Source organism: Ahaetulla prasina, chromosome 3, assembly GCF_028640845.1.
Source record: "Ahaetulla prasina isolate Xishuangbanna chromosome 3, ASM2864084v1, whole genome shotgun sequence".
Classification (NCBI taxonomy): domain Eukaryota; kingdom Metazoa; phylum Chordata; class Lepidosauria; order Squamata; family Colubridae; genus Ahaetulla; species Ahaetulla prasina.
This window is the reverse complement of record NC_080541.1, coordinates 31258734-31276658: the sequence shown is the minus strand read 5'-3', so window position 1 is coordinate 31276658 and position 17925 is coordinate 31258734. Positions and strand designations below refer to the sequence as shown.

Sequence of the window (17925 nt, the reverse complement as noted above, 5' to 3'; positions counted from 1 at the left end):
CATCTGGTCTTCAAGCAGGTGATTGTACACCAATTTTGTCTGGAGGAATACTGCCCCATCAAGAATTAAAAATGATAGGTCACCAGTCCAGACTACTCAGAAATGCAAAGCCCCCCAGTCTTGTCAGAATTAAGCTGCAACCTTTATTCCCCATAAAAACTGTATCTATATTGTAGAGAATCTGGCCATTTTGATTAAGCTTCCCCTGCTAAGCTTCTCCTGTATAAGACAGCAATTTAAGGGTTTTATTTCTAGACAAGGGAGGCAGTTCATCACAGATGCCCTAAGCACTCCTGAAATCATTTGTCAGGATATGATTCAATGCCCTCCTTGGGTGGAGAAATCAGAATAGTAAACAGGATTCGGATTTCATCCTTTCTGCTATTCTTCAAATTTAGTCTTGCTCTGCAATGCATCTTTACGTCCAAATAGATTTTGGCATCAAAATAATCCCATGGACCCTTCTATGGAATGCAAATCAGCCTTGCATCCTTGAGAGGCAACCATAGATGGCAAATTCTAATAATCAAGGCCAATTTCTGAATGCACAGATGTTCTTCTGCTCACCATCTGTAACCACGTTGATTTGGCATCTTCTCTGAATTTTCCTATAGAAATGGGAATGGGATGGTTTTATATACTAAACTGCCAGGAAGAAAATTGGCCTGAGCAGCTATAATAAGTCAGTTTATTCTATTACTCATATATCATAATTTCAAGCCTTATATTGCTACCATTCACTTTCTCCAGGCAACATAATGATTCCTGAAACTTGCCAAGGTTTCCTACGAACAAACTGCTAATCAACATTGCCAGGAAATTACTGACCTCACCATTGCTGCAGGAGACTACATCTAGCTTTCTACCAGATTTCTTCTTGGTACACAATTGTCTAAAAAAGCCAGACACACCATGCATCTAAGATTTTTCCCAGTACATGGACTGATCATAGACTTTATTGTAGCTCTGTTGCATCACTCTGTAGTAGCTTCCAATTGCATTAAAAATAAACCTGATTTTCTTCCATTTCTTCCTGTCCTAAGATGCCCCGGTACTTCTTACCACACTGCCAGCAGCAGCATCCATGTTGATGTGGGGAAAGTAATACTTCGAGATGGAGCATATCTGGATTTTTGGCAAAGAAGAGGCAGACCAGAATACTTATTTCACTGGAAGAGTTAAGCAGCCCCAGCCAGATCCTGGAAAATAGAAGTTGGTGTCCACACACTCCTTCAAAAGTTCTATATGCTCAGTACCAGATGTGATATTCAGCCAGTTTGGACCAGTTTGCCTGAACCAGAGCAGAAATCGTGTGTGGCCGCCACCTGCCTTAGCTCTATGCCATCCTATTTAGGCACGTTTTTGAGACTGGGCGCATGCGCGGAAGGTGCGCATACCAGCAAAGCACATGCATGGAAGGCTGGGAACATACGTGGACGCGCATGCTCACATTTGCAAACTGGTAGGGGAAGTAACTGAATAACACCCCTGCTCAGTACCCAACCAAATCCAAGCCTCTGACTGGTTTGCATTGCAGCTTTAGCACCTTTGGATTCTTCAGATACTGAGAGGAAAAGTGCTGATTTCAGAGGATTATTGGACAACTACCAAACTCAAGGGTCCTTGAGTGGCTCAGACTGCTAAGACAGTCTGTTATTAACAGCAGCTGCTTGCAATTACTGCAGGTTCAAGTCCCACCAGGCCCAAGGTTGACTCAGCCTTCCATCCTTTATAAGGTAGGTAAAATGAGGACCCAGATTGTTGGGGGCAATAAGTTGACTTTGTATATAATATACAAATGAATGAAGACTATTGCTTGACATAGTGTAAGCCGCCCTGAGTCTTCGGAGAAGGGCGGGATATAAATGCAAATAAAAAAAAACGGAGACAGAGGCTTCCGAACTGAAGTCAGAATTGAAACTTCTGGATAGGGGAGGAGTAATTAATAAGGAGAGTGTGTCCTCCCCATCTGCTGTTTATTCTCAGGAGTAAACAGATATTCTTCCTCCTCAAACACTTTCAGCTAGAGGGAGATTTTTAGACTAGAGGAGCTACTAATACATCTTGGTAAGCTGAGTAATACATCTCCCTGCTGAGACAGGGAGAAAAATAGACCCCCATGTTGCCAGGGTCCACAAAAGTTTGGGGCCTTCAAAAGTGTAAACCCGCCAAACATCTGAAAATCTGAAGTCCAGAGTCAAATCTGTATGTTCTAAATTTAAATATATCCAAGACATTACTACTTTATTATGTGTGTATTTATTGCAGCTAACTCACTGACATTGAAGTATATAAGTCCAGGGAACCCCTTTAAAACCCTAATATCTGATTACCACAAGGGTTTACAAGGATCAACCAGCAGGAGAAACAAAAACTGAGAGGACCTGAAATGAAGATTATTTGAAATGATGCCGCTATGACAATAAAAATAAGCAAGTTTATTTAATACTCATATCTCTTCCATCAGTCAAAAAGATCTTAACATTTTGGTGGTCCTGGCAGAAATCTGTCCATGACATTTCCTACAGGTTTTATGGCAGCATTCATTTCATTAAAACTACACAGAAACACAAAACCTTAACCAAACAGTTGGAAATCTGAACATTTGAGGAATATACGATACAGCTTGTGTGTGCACTTGTGCCGTGCACTTGTGTGTAAGAATTTAAAATGTAAATTTAGGGGTTCTTTCCCTTTGAGAAGCAATGCTGAAATCATAATTAAGGTTTCCATTGACTGTTGTTTAAATAATAAATATACATAAAAATGACTAACATCAAACTCAGTTTAATTTTCATTGTATCTCAATAAGGTAAAGCATAAACCCTTGTCCGTTTTTAAAGACTCATAGGCAAACTCATATTTTATCCTTCTTTGCAAAAAATTAACAGAAAACTAATGGTCAACTAGAAATTGCCTGTAATTTCTCCATCTCATACTTTAAAAGATTCCTTTCTCTATAATATAATTCAAAAATTGATAGAATGTAATAGGTGTTTACTTTAATTAATTTGGGTTTATGTTTCCTGTTTATTCATAGACAAATATACAGATAGTGTATAGGCCCAGCTAGATGTAAAATTATCCTTCTCATCTTTCCTATTACCTATTCCTTTAGCACAAGGGTGGCAAACTCAAGGCCTGCGAGCTGGATGGGGCCTGCAGAGTGCTTAGATCTGGCCCGCGGGGCTGCCCTGGAAACCACGAAGGACATGGTGCCTCTGCCAGCAAAAAATGCTTTAGCATTTTTATGACTATCACTTTGTTGTTTGTACCTTATGATTTATGGTAATTGTTTTTATTGAGCATCTTATGACTATCAGTGAATGTTGTATCTTATGGTTCATGATGATTGTATTATGATTATGATCATGATTTATCACTTGTTGATTGTATGTACATTGAGAGCTTATGCACCAGAGACAAATTCCTTGTGTGTCCAAACACACTTGGCCAATAAAGAATTCTATTCTAAAATATTAAAAAATTAAAAGAAAAAGAACCATATCATAGGAAATATAATGCAATGATATCGATTGAAGTAGGGTTGTGGATGCATAATAGTTTTGATTTTAAATTGGGGTTTTATTAATATTTTTAAATTTTTAAATTTAAATTTAAACTTTTAAATTATCAGCCTTTGTAATTTGCTATGTTCTTAATTGTTGGTTTTAATTGTATATATCTTGTTTCTTATCTTTGGCTGTACACCGCCCTGAGTCCTTTGGGAGAAGGGCGGTATAAAAATTTGATAAATAAATAAAAATAAATAAATATTTTACCATTTTAATTTGAGATGTCCTCAGAGCAGAGTTAGATTGGAAGCAAGATAGAGTATAAATTCAAGAAGTAATTACCAATGTAGTAGTAATTCTTGCTAACTATGTTTATTCCCACAGAAATAGGATTCATGCAGGAAAACACGTGGAACCGTTGTTAATATATTGTTTTTGGCTCTTTAAAATGTTATAAAAATGAAAATGTTATACACAAACACTAAAGGAATGCTTTTGACCTAAGCCTTATTTCAAAGCTCCTCCAGAAAAACATGTAATTTTGATAAAATGAACTGTTTTTCTTCCAGCAGCTCAGCAACTCACAGGGCAAGGAGGAAATGAAATGGAGGTAATATAAGAAAACAGAAAAAAATAGCTCCCATTTTTTTCCACCAACAGAACGTTGCTCCTGAAAAATTATTTTTTTCAAGAAAAGATAGCTCTGAATAGAAAAATAGTTTCCACTCTTTCATGTAGATGAAGGGAATAGGTAGGATCAGGAATTATGCAGTTCTTAGTCTCTCAAAAAAATACAGAATAGGAAATTACTAAATTCATGAAGAAGAATAGTAATGCCATTTATTTTATTTACCCATTCATTAATTAAATATACCGTAAGTTAAATCAAATTTGGTTTTTGCTCAGTCAGCACCAATATTGTAGAAAGAGGCTCCTTACACCCAATTCAAGGGCAAAGTAGAGGTCTTGGCTGAAAAAAACACCCTGAATGTTCCTGTTGTGAGAAACAAAAGAGTTCTCAAACACCCCTGCAGGATTTAGCTCATAATCATTTTCTGATTGAGAAAAACTTGTATAATATATGGACTAAGCATTTAGGAAGCACATATAAATGCAAGATAGACATGAATGAATGAACTAATGAATGAACAGACAAGCAATTTTGAAGGTTACAGCAAATTCAGCAAGGAGAACATAGAACAAATCAGAAGAATGGATGGATATAATAGAAAAACAAAAATCCGAATAGATTCCTCATATGCATAGAGATGCCAGTTTTTCCCAAATTCACAATCTGAACTACACCGTTATATGCATGGAAGATAAATGCTTTTCACTCTTGAAATCTGTGACTGAGAGATATATTTTCCCTGCCCAAGCAATGTACTATCTAAATTTAGATAGGTTATGAGGTGGACGGACAAGTAACAAAACAAGTAAGAAGATGGAAAGCAAACGTGGGCTGAGTTAAAAAGAATAACCAAGGAACTGGATAACACCTTAATCATCAGCTTAATCTCCTCCAAAACTAATTGCCAGAAAGTTTGTATTTATGACAGAAATATATTTTCTTTTCTGTTATACATCCAAAAAAGAAAAAAGAGCTAAAGTAGGAGGTTTTTTTCAACCTATGTAAGCAAGATGCCCAAAAATGAATCTTCAGCTGATTGATACAAAGTGATTCTTTCATTTTAGCATCCCACAAATATTTCCAAATATTTCCAAATCTTCTATAGTACATACTTATTAACAATTCACTCCATCAGAAAGGAAGGAAGGAAGGAAGGAAGGAAGGAAGGAAGGAAGGAAGGAAAGAAAGAAAGAAAGAAAGAAAGAAAGAAAGAAAGAAAGAAAGAAAGAAAGAAAGAAAGAAAGAAAGAAAGAAAGCCAAAACACTAGCTAGACAGAAAACAGAATAATTGCATAGGAATTATATATCCATGAAATGCTTGGAACTGGGAGATATTTCTGAACAAAAACCATGCCTGGTTGATGTTTAGATAAACTCAGTTACTCCCATTTATACATATTTTGTTAATTATGATCCCAAACTATTTTCCTTGGGGGTAGAGAGAGTCTATGAAAAACTCTTGTTTATGACTTACTTGTGCTTGCTTGCATAGTTTCAAAGGATGGAGGGTTTCTTGATAGAAAAGCTGATGATAATCCTGTAGGTCAAACCAAAAATATGCGCTGTTCTTCCATAGCTACAGATGGAAGAGATGGGAGGAAAGATATTACTACCAAATTGTTATTTGCTTAGTGCAGTCTTGCTCAATTTGGCAACTTTAAGATGTATGGACTTCAACTCCCAGACTTCCCCACCCAGGGCTGTCTGGGGAATTCTGGGAGTTGGAGTCCACGTGTCTTATAGTTGCAAAGGTTAAGAAACATTAGGTTAGTGTCCTAAATTTCAAGAGTTCTTCTAGGCCAGGGGTCAGCAACCTGCGGTTCTGGAGCCCCATGTGGCTCTTTCATCCCTCTGCTGCGGCTGGCTCCCTGTTGCTGGTCGGCTCCACAATTGATAGGGCTTTCGGTTAGGACAGACAGAGGAAAACGGACGTCGCGCTAGGAGGAGCCTCTATGGTGGGGGAAGCGGCCTTCCAGTCGGCTCTAGAATTGAACGGGAGCTTCCAGTTAGGAACTTTGTGGCTCTTTAAGTGTTTAAGGTTGCCAACCCCTGTCCTAGGCAAAAGTACACACACACACACACACACACACACATACACACACACATACACACAGTAAAATTTGGATAGAATCCTTGCCAATTATACTGTATCCATGGATGGGTCTGCTATTTTAAGGCAGTAAATCCTGTTTCAGAAACACTTCACAAATACTGCTGTACTTAAAAGACCAGGAGGCAAGACAAATTGCTGGGGAATATTTGTTTCAGTGCATAGTAGCATATTGGCTTGATAAAGCAAAAGAAGCTCAAATGCTCAATACCTAGGACAGCATCATTAGAAGGTGGGAAAGCACCGAAAATCTGCCACTAGAACGAGTGCAGAATCATAAGGGAAAATTAGCAATTTATTCTCTTTTACTTTTATGAAGATGGGAAATGAATGTGGGCTTATACATAGGGTTGGAGGGGCAGCTAGAAGCAAGCTTCATTGGAGATCTATTGTCTAGAAACGTCGGCAGTTCGAATCCCTAGAACAGGTCTCCTGCGTGAGCAGGGGGTTGGACTAGATGACCTCCAAGGTCCCTTCCAACTCTCTTACTGTTAAACCATGCACAGAGTCCTGTCACTGTGTCCTGATCTCCAAACAAGATCCGATAGAGTTAAACAAAGAAACCCAAACCAGCCTTCGGTGGGTTTTAAAGTAAATTCAGATGGTTGAGAGCAAAAGAGAAGGAGATCTGGAAGGATACCAAGGGAGATTCCGTTCCTTGAGATTAATTATAATTCATATTTAATTTAGCACAGTTTGAGTAGCATTTTTGATACTAGCAGAATGACAGCAATGTATGAAGATGCAGTAACTGAAGTAGATTCTGTATATTTTATTGTAGGTTGGATACAGTATAATTGGTAATTAAATTTTTAATGTAAATTGCAAAGTTTAAACATGTTGGGATGGAATTAGAGCAACTGTTCATAATGTACATCTAAGATTTATGCTTTGCCAGCATTTTTTCCCGATTGCTGATATTATTATCCTGACCAACATACCGGTACATTTTTATGAAGCATTCTTCAACTAGTTTTATTAAAGTTATTGCTCAGAGCTAAGTGCTTCCAGAGGGACAAAAAACCTTTATGAATCTTGTTAGTTCAGTAGCTCCTCTCTTTAAAAAAAAAAATCTATTTTTAAAACTATTATTTTAAAATGCTGAACAAGCCAGCTGACATAACATATAAATTTTGACCATAAAAATTGAACTATACTTTATGTAATTTTAGTGAACCTACAATGAGTTGAAATAATTCATATATATCTTGATCCTAAACTAAAAACAATAAACATACTTAATTACTTTAAAAGTATATAATTTAATATTTAAGACCTGCTGTCCTCTTGTATAGAAACATATGGACTGTTTGTATGCGAGAAATACATTCAGCTTTAATTAATTATGTTTCCAAATAAGCATACTCAGGGTTAAAAGATTGCAAATCTTTTATCTGTAAATGACCCATAATTCTCAATAGGTGTCATTTGATAACACCTATAGATAAGATAACCTATGGATAAGATAAGCATTTCTGACATTTTCTAAATATTTTGCTGGAAATAAAATCCAGTGAAATAAACGGGGTGAAATCCAGTGAAATTACACTTTCAAGTAATCATGTTTAGAATTGAAATAGTATGGGCTCTACTTTAAAATAGACAGCAGTCCCCCTGCAGAAATTGCTCAAAAAACACTGTTATTTCCTGAAGAATCTTTCATCTGAAGGCACAGGCATATATTTATATCCATTTATGTATCTTGATTTTCAGTGACACCTTTTTCTTCCATTTTAGTGAAAATTGAATAGATATGTTCAAATAGATTTCAAGAAGAAAAGTGATTCCACATTATTAATAACCACCTTTAACTCTATGAATGTACAATAAACTGCTGTGAACATAACTTTTTCTGAAACAGAGAATAGTTTTGTTTGGAAGAACTAAGTATGCTGACTATAAGAGAGCTACAACAGATCATCCAGAGCCATGTGAAGCTGAAATGATCCTAAACCAATGCAAGACAGCACCACTTATTCAAATGTTTAAATTCTCACAAGGGAAAACTAACACTGTACTAGACTAAAAACGCCATCAGCTTCAGCCAGCATGTTTATTTAAAGTACTAACTTAAATGTGCAAAACTGTAGGTTTTGAAATCAGTCTTCAATTGCAAGCTAAACTGCTGATCCTTGGCCAGTCACTCTTTTGATTTTTACAAGCCTTTTTTCCTCCTTAAAAGGGGAAAACTTATGGGAAAATTCCAAGTTATCAACGAAAATCCAACCAAGAAATCCACCAATAAGAAATTCTTCTTACCCTATTGCCTGATTTCTCACAGAAGTCAGTGAAGACGTAACCTGCTCTGTTCTCCAAGTAAAGAGATTGCAGCATTCTTTCCATTTTAGAACTTCCAAGTTCGGAATAATCTGGGGCGATTTTACCCTGAATAACAGAGCAACAATTCATCAAGATGATGCAGTTTCCTTGTGTCTTGGGTGAAACTGTTTTTGTAACTGCTATTATTTTTATTTGAGGGAGAGAAAGCACAATCAGATATCAAATTTGCTTTGCTGTTTTTATTACAAACTTCATAGGTTTCTCTCTCCCCCCCCCACAATTTCTTATATAATATGGTGTTAAATTTGTCTGCCTCCCATTTCTTTTCCTCGTTTTCTTCCTAGTAACAATTTTTCCCTTTTCAATGGCTACAAAACGCCATGTGGGTGATGGCAGTTTTTAAATTTTACTCATGCTATAGTTATAGTTAGTTGGTCTTTTTAAAAAAATAAATTTTATTAAAGATACAATTTAAAAACATTAGACATGGTGCAACTTGTCTGGTACAAACTTTTCTAACACTTTTTCTTTTGTGTAGATTACAATATAACATCATGCATATTCCATTTATACTCTTTGTACATTCAATCACAATCCAGTTACATACATATTCCCTTCGTATCTATCCAAATCCTATTTACTCGTATCTAATATTTCTTATATTATTTTATTTATTTTTCTCCCCGTTCTTCACTTTTTTTCTAATTCTCTATCCCAAAATTCCTCCTTTCCTTTAGCCATTTATAAAATGTATTCCAGGTTACATAGAATTCCGATTCATCTTTGTCTTTGAGCTCCATTGTTAACCTGTCCATTTCTGCACAGGTCAATGTTTTGTTGATTATTTCTTCCTCCTGTGGGTTCTCTCTGCATTTCCAATTTTGTGCGAAGGTCAACCTCGCTGCCGTTAATATGTGTACCATAAGATATATTTCTTCTTTTTTGTAATTATCCCTTACTATACCCAAAAGGAAGAGTTCTGGCGTCATGTTTATTGTTTAGTTTAACATCTCTTCTATGTTAAAGAGAAGTTAGTTGATCTTTTTTACTTCTTTGCAATAATTAATAATGAAGGGACCCTGGAAGACTCTGCAATTTATCAGATTTGCTGTTTTGTTAAAAGGGACTTATAGCAGCTGAGTCTCATTTAAAAATAAAAACAAAAACTGGCTATGGGGTTCATTTTGTGTAGCTTGTTTCTTACCCATTCTTGACGTATATCAAGTGGACATATCTTAATTATGGTTTTAGCTGCAACAGTTAACTAACCATAGATAATTAGATGCATTTCTGATATCTGCTGGTTCTTAACAGACCTGCTAAATTTCAATCAAATTTTCATCACAGATTTGAGTCTGGTGACAGATTTAATCCAGAATCATGGTACTTAATTTTAGATAGCAATATTCAATTTGAAGTCAAAATGGAAAAAAAATTCAGCCTTTGGAGACAAACATGGATGAATTGAGAAAAAAATCTGTCAGGAAAAGATTAATTCATCAAGAAAGGAAAGGATTAATGAATACACACGAATATGCTCCATTGCAAGATTATTTTAGCATTGTTATGCCATTTTTATAAAAAGGCAAGAAACTTTGCAGTTAGCTATTATAGCAGCTGCACACCAATAGAAGGCACTACATGTTTTTATATTGTTTTAATTCTTGATTAGGAGTTGCCCAGAATTTAGTATAAGATGTGGTAATTATATATAAATGTTTAAAATCAATCAATAACTAGTTCCATTTTTATTCTTTTCAGATATAGGTGTCTTCCATACTACATGTTCTATATTTAATTCTTTAACAAGATTTGAACCTACAAGAAAAACGAAGGTGCACCTGCATAGCTTCTATAAGTTTTGCATTTGTTTTTATTTGTTGCTGTCCCAAATATCTGAACATATCAGTTTTCATATACCCTTTTTGAAACTGTAAACTCTTGTTTGTTCACGGAATAGCCTTTTCCCAGAAGAATGGCTACGGTCAGTTCTCTGTCACCCAAAATAGTTCTCATTTAGACATCCACAATTTTTTTAAAAAATTCTGCCTCTTCACAGAGAAGATATTTAATCTTCACAGTTCTTGGGACTCAAATGGTACTTACAGGGATCATTTCTGCATAGGTATATTTTCGGCCTAGTTGTGGTTTCAGGTAATCCATTCTATCATGAAGTGTCATGTGAGACACAGTGCTGCACACTGTTGCTGGCCTACACAATGAAAAACAAATAGGCACAAAAGGACCTTGAGGGTAATCAGAGAAATTAAATCATGGTTAGTGTTGTTGATTCTGCACCTCAATAATCAGTACCATCACTTTTAACTGCTTCAAGGTAATAAGAAAATACATAGAGATTTAGTTCCTTTATCTTTTTCTTAAACCTTTTGTAGGCATCCTCTTTGTGATGAGACACTGTCTCATGAATAAAGAAACTATCCTATTTTTAATGGATAGAAAATAACGCCACCATCTGCATAGGTTTTGCAAGTTCAGAGTACTAAGAAATAATAATGTATATGCGTTAGTAGCTGAGCAACTTATCCAATAGTAGGAAGGTGTAGTGACTTCGTAATTCCATTTTACAATCTTTTCTGGCAACAGTCGCAATCAACAAATTTAATGCAATCATTAAGCAAACCCATTATTTGCTACAGAGTGTTTTGTGCTGAAAACCAGAAGCAAATGCCAGTTTTCAGCAAAACCAACATAAATTGCAATCATGTAACTGCAGAATGTGGCAAAAGGCCATAAATGCAGGCTGGATGCTCAGCAGTCATGTAACTCAGGGCGGGGGGCCTGGCTGTTGGAATTTTGGAACCAGATCATGAGTACTTTGGTGGGGGGGGGGCTCTATTGTAACTACAAACAATTGCAAAGCTATTATTTACTGTATATGCTGAAGACTACCTGTATTATCTAGGACTTCTTTTGGCCTGAAAAGGTTAGGGTGCTAGGTGTTCCCTGCTACTTGTTCTTTGGACCACTGCATATTCTGGCTCTTGTCGGGAGCAGGTAGACAGGTAATTGCTAGGACATGGGTATCAAACCCATGGGTATACTAGGACATACAAACCCATGCTAGGACATGGGTATCAAACCCAATAAAAATTAAAATATTATTATTATTATTATTATTATTATTATTATTATTATTATTATTATTATTATTATTATTATTATTATTATTAAACCCACTGTGTCGGGTTTCCATCACATGAGGTTTTGTTACATTCTTCCCCTTTGCAGAGCTCGGGTGGGCATGGCCTGTGTGTGATGCATCTGGCCCATGGGCCGCCAGTTTGACACCTCTGATCTAGGAGATTGTGAATACTTTTCTGTGGAAGAGAATGTACTAGCAGTCTTCTGTAAAGCTAGAGATATTCCTTTTGAAGAGGCCATTTCTGGATCCAACTGATTTAGGTTACTATAATTTGATCTCCAACCTCTCCTTTGTGGGGAAAGTTGTTGAGACAATGGTGATAGACCTGTGATGGCAAACCTATGGCACGCGTGCCAGAGGTGACATGCAGCGCCGTCTCTGTGGGCACACAAGCCATTGCCCCAGTTTAGGTCTGCAATGCATGCATGCGCACCTCATGCCAGACAGCTGGTTCTGGGTCTCTGCTGCGTGTGGGGCGTGCGGGGTGTGTGTGGGGGGCATGCATGCATGCATGCGTGGGGGCATAGCGCATGCAGGGGGCATGTGCACATGCTGGGGGCTGTGTGTGCATGCGTGAGGCTATGTGCATGCGCAGGGGCATGTGCACGGCCATGTGCATGTATGTGCATATGGGGGCGCACGTGGGGCAGAGCACATGTGCGGGGCCTGTGTGTGCATTGTATTTGGGGGGTTCGGGTGCACTTTGGGCACTCGGTCCAGAAAAGGTTAGCCATCACTGTGATAGACTAACATTGCAGCACCTTGAAATAAGCAGATTATTTGATCTCCTATCAGTGAGGGTTCAGGCCTTGGTATGGAACAGAGATCGTACTGGTTACATTCAACTCCTGGCAGCAGGCAGAGTTAGCCTGCAATACTGCCTTCTGACCCTTGTGGCACCACGGTTCCTGGCAACCTCTCCAATATCCCATGACCTTGTTAAACATGCTGCCCCATCAAAACCATTGTTTGGTCTGGCTAAGGATGAAGTACGCCAGCAGTAGCTGTGAGAGGGAACTTCAAGTCTTAGTGGACAACCAGTTAAATATGAGCCACCAGTTTGCAGCAGCAGCTAAAAAAGGCAATTCACTCCTTAATTGCATTAACAGAGGGATACAATCAAAATCAAGTGAGGTACTAATACCACTCTATAAAGCCTTAGAGACCACACCTCGAATACTGCATCCAGTTTTGGTCACCACACTATAAAAATATGTTGAGATTCTAAGAAAAGGGCAGAGAAGAGCAACCAGGATGATTAGGGGACTGGAGACTAAAACATATGAAGAATGGTTAAAGGAACTGGGCATAACTAGTCTAGTGAAGAGAAGGACCAGGGGAGACATGAAACTACTGTTCCAATATCTGAGGGGCTGCCACAGAGAGGAAGGGGTCAAGCTATTGTCCAAGGCACCTGAAGGCCAGACAAGGAATAATGGATAGAAACTGATCAAGGAGAGATTCAACCTAGAAATCAGGAGAAATTTTCTGACATGAGAACAATCAACCAATGGAACAGCTTGCCTTCAGAAATTGTGGGAGCTTCATCACTGGAGGTTTTCAAGAAGAGATTGGACTGCCATTTGTCAGAAATGGTGTAGGGTCTCCTGCCTGAGCAGGGGGTTGGACTAGAAACCTCCACGGTCCCTTCCAACTCTGTTAATCTGTTTATAGAAGAATGCCCTCCTTCTCTTAGCACATTGCATGACACATCATTATACACGAGCATTTCAGTTCTTACCTTCTCCTAATATTTTCTAAGCTAATTAAGTCATAAGGATCTTCCTGAACAGCAGTTTGACCTTGAGGTAGAATTGCAGATAACAGCCTGGTAGACCTTTGGGGACAGATATCCATCACCGCTCCTTTTGAAAAAGTCGGGGTTAATCCAGTTTCTCCTCTCTAATAAAAGGGATGGAAAGGAGTGAAAGCATCTGAGAAGTAATTCTTGCTTCTTCGTGTCTATTTTCATTTGGTATCTTCTGTATCATGTATAGATACTTCATTTTGATAATTATTCACATATTATTTGAAAAGTAATTTTAGAGTTATACCAAAATAAAAAAATGTGTTTTTCCAGTTCAGGTGATTTTACATTTTTAAAAGTATAGGTTAGACTAAAACAACAGAAGCCCATGTTCAAGAACAATCTATGTTCTAGAACCGCAGTGGCGCAGTGGTTAGTACTGCAGGCTACTTCTGCTGGCTGCCGGCTACATGCAATTTGGCAGATGAAATCTCACTAGGCTCAAGGGTGACTCAGCCTTCCATCCTTCCACGACTGCTAAAATGAGAACCCAGATTGTTGGGGGACATATGCTGACTCTGAAAACCGCTTAGAGAGGGCTGTAAAGCACTGTGAAGCGGTATATAAGTCTAAGTTATTAAATAAATAGTTAACTATAACTATAACTATAGTTATAACTATAAATATAGTTATATATATATAGTTATAACTATAACTATAATAAATAGTTATTGCTATGCCATGAAGTTTCAAGGAGTACCATTGGGCTCAATCACTGTAACTCTGACTATTCTACAGATTCATTGTTCAAGGAACAAAATTGTAGGAGAGATTGCAATGCAGGTTGCCTCGAATTACTTGAGGAAAGTCAAGGTATAACAACAAAGGTATGCAAGCCTGCATAGCTATAGTCAAGACAGAGATGTGGCTTTTCCATTTGCAGAAGCGATGTGCCTTAAATCCCAAATATATGAAATTACAGGCAAGGTCTCTCTCTCTCTCTCTCTCTCCCACCCCCCCTTTAAGATTTATTTCAGGTCTTTTAGATGCTTTTTGTTGCTCTCTAATAAAATGCAAAAAGGTGGCTCAGAGGCTAGGACACTGAGCTTGTCGATTGAAAGGTCGGCAATTCAGCGGTTCGAATCCCTAGTGCTGCCATGTAATGGGGTGAGCTCCTGTTACTTGTCCCAGCTTCTGCCAACCTATCAGTTTCGAAATCACATAAAAATGCAAGTAGAAAAATTAGGGACCATCTTTGGTGGAAAGGTAACAGCGTTCTGTGAGCCTTTGGCATTGAGTCATGCCGGCCACATGACCACAGAGACGTCTTCGGACAGCGCTGGCTCTTTGGCTTTGAAATGGAGATGAGCACCGCCCCCTAGAGTCGGGAACGACTAGCACGTATGTGCGAGGAAACCTTTACCTTTACCTTTAATAAAATGCAGGATGCAGAAGCAAACCCTCACCTATATACTAGTAGTCCTCAACTTACAACCACAACTGAGCTAAAAAAATTATGCTGCTAAGTGAAACATTTGTTAAGCAAGTCTGCCCCACTTTATGATCTTTCTTGCAACAGTTGTTAAGTGAATCATTGCAGTTGTTAAGTTAGTAATATGGTTGTTAAGTGAATCTGGTTTCCCCATTGACTTTGCTTGTCAGAAGGTCATAAAAACTGATAAAATGATCCCAGGACACTGTAACCGTCTTGAATATGAACCAGTCGCCAAGCGTCTGAATTTTGATCACATGACTTGCGGGAATACTGCAATGGTCACAAGTGTGAAAAATGGTCATAAGTCAGTTTTTTTTTTGTTTTACATTTATATCCCGCCCTTCTCCGAAGACTCAGGGCGGCTTACAGTGTGTAAGGCAATAGTCTCATTCTATTTGTATATTTACAAAGTCAACTTATTGCCCCCCCAACAATCTGGGTCCTCATTTTCAGTGCCATTGTAAAGTGAAATAGTGATGCCTAGTGGTCACCCATATTTTTGCAGTCTAGATATGGTACAAGTAGTCCTTGACTTATGACCAATCACCTAGCAACCTTTTAAAGCAGGGGTCTCCAACCTTGGCAACTTTAAGCCTGACAGACTTCAACTCCCAGAATTGCTGGCTGGGGGATTCTGGGAGTTGAAGTCCGCCAGGCTTAAAGTTGCCGCGGTTGAAGACCCCTGCTTTAAAGTTCAAAGAGATTCAAAGTTGTGATGGCTATCTCCTACCCTACAGTCACACGACTTCATTTTGGCCACTGAGTAACTGGCCTGCACTTACAGCAGATCCCTCCGTCACGTGACCACAGTTTATGTCATTTTTTTCACCAGAAACCAAGGATTACTTCCAGGTTCTGGGGAAAAAAAATACCCCATAGAGAACAATGGGTTCACTTAACAACCCTGGTGTTCTGCTAACAACCATTACAGTAAAGGCTGTGAAATCAGGCATGGTCATATGGTGGCCCACTTAATGACTGCCGTGACTTAAAACCAAACTTGTGGTGCCAGTTATGGTCATAGTTGAGGATTGTATTCCAACACTCCATTATATAGCTAAGCAGACTACGCCGATTATGACCCTTACTCACAAGCAGGGGTGAAATCCAGCAGGTTCTGACAGGTTCTGGAGAACCGGTAGCAGAAATTTTGAGCTATTTGGAGAACCGGTAGCAGAAATTTTAAGTGGTTTGGAGAACTGGTAGTGGAAATTTTAAGTAATTCGGAGAACCAGCAAATACCACCTCTGGCTGGCTCCAGAGTGGGGTGGAAATGGAGATTTTGCAATATCCTTCTCCCAGGAATGGGGAGGGAATGGGGATTTTGCAGTATCCTTCCCCTGCCACGCCCACCAAGCCACGCCCACAGTTCCAGTAGTAAAAAAATTTGGATTCCACCACTGCTCGCAGCCCCAGCCTTTCAATCATACAGTCTTTCTTTCAATGCTTCTCATATCGGTAAGACAGATTTTTTTACTTTTGCCAAGGTTTAATGTAACAAGCAATACCTGAAAACATGGAAATGCTATTTTTGGCATGCAAGATTTCGGCCTGAGTGGCAGCAGGGACACCATCTGTGGGAAAGGATCCACATCAATTCGTGGTTTCTGTTGCCGAGCGTGCCAGATTTTCAGCTTGGTAACGGTGGCTTGAATGGTAGCTTTATGAGTTACACAAAATCGGGGACCCCTGAGAAGAAAAAGACTGGTTATGGCTAGACCTTGAGTTTTATTTATTCTATAATTCTGTTCTCTTATTCAGTTCCCTAGATTATTATTCCCTTCAGTCTGTGACCCCAAAACTCTTGAGCAGGGGTGTCAAACCTGATCGCATCATGGGCCGTATCGTGACGTATCAGGAATTTTTTTTGCACTTGCTGAGTCAGGGCGTGGGCGCGACCTGCACGGGTCATATCCAGCCCGTCAGCCACGTATTTGACATGAGCCACAAACAAAGCTAAAACTTTTGAAACTCTTTTTTTGTGTGTGTGTGGTGGTGGAAGCATTTGGAGGTTGTAAATTGAATGGTAGAACAAACAATTTAAACTTTGAAAAGGTTTAATAGAATAGAATAGAATAGAATTTTTATTGGCCAAGTGTGATTGGACACACAAGGAATTTGTCTTGGTGCATATGCTCTCAGTGTACATAAAAGAAAAGATACGTTCATCAAGGTACGACATTTACAACACAATTGATGGTCAATATATCAATATAAATCATAAGGATTGCCAGCAACAAGTTATAGTCATACAGTCATAAATGGAAAGAGATTGGTGATGGGAACAATGAGAAGATTAATAGTAGTGCAGATTCAGTAAATAGTTTGACAGTGTTGATGGAATTATTTGTTAGCAGAGTGATGGCCTTCGGGAAAAAACTGTTCTTGTGTCTAGTTGTTCTGGTGTGCAGTGCTCTATAGCGTCGTTTTGAGGGTAGTAGTTGAAACAGTTTATGTCCAGGATGCGAGGGGTCTGTAAATATTTTCAGGTCTCAATTTTTACTCCTTAAAATTCCACCACTAAAATGCACAAAAGAGAATCTGAAATTTTCAGTGCATCTTAGTCTGGGACAGAGGTCTCCAATCTTGGTCCCTTTAAGACTTGTGGACTTCAACTCCCAGAGTCCCTCAGCCAGCAAAGCAAAGCTGGCTGAGGAACTCTGGGAGTTGAAGTCCACAAGCCTTAAAGAGACCAAGATTGGAGACCTCTGGTCTGAGACATTATTTTTGTCACTAGCAACACCGCTGAAGCTTCATATACTGCAGGACACAAAAAAACAAAGGTTAGCTCTCTTTTCTCTAATAGTTCAATCAGAAATCTTGATTCCTAACTGCCAGGCAAAGAAAAAACTCCAGTCTTCCCCAAACAAGGTGCTAGAATCACTGATCTGCATTAACTCAGATATAAATTTATTCTATATGGAGAATAATTCCCTGCCTAAGCAGGGAGTTGGACTAGAAGACCTCGAAGGTCCCTTCCAACT

At 38.5% G+C, this 17925-nt stretch overlaps 1 protein-coding gene across 1 annotated transcript in view; it reads right to left on the bottom strand.

The window, feature by feature from the left end:
• Positions 1-17925, bottom strand: part of RGS22 (regulator of G protein signaling 22) — a 106405-nt gene that overhangs the window by 51457 nt on the left and 37023 nt on the right. The window contains exons 11-15 of the mRNA XM_058175725.1: positions 16450-16630; positions 13441-13601; positions 10643-10748; positions 8516-8641; positions 5621-5722 (exon numbers count right to left, since the gene is read on the bottom strand). Coding sequence (XP_058031708.1) covers positions 5621-5722; positions 8516-8641; positions 10643-10748; positions 13441-13601; positions 16450-16630 — 676 coding nt within the window. The remainder of the gene's footprint in view (positions 1-5620; positions 5723-8515; positions 8642-10642; positions 10749-13440; positions 13602-16449; positions 16631-17925) is intronic.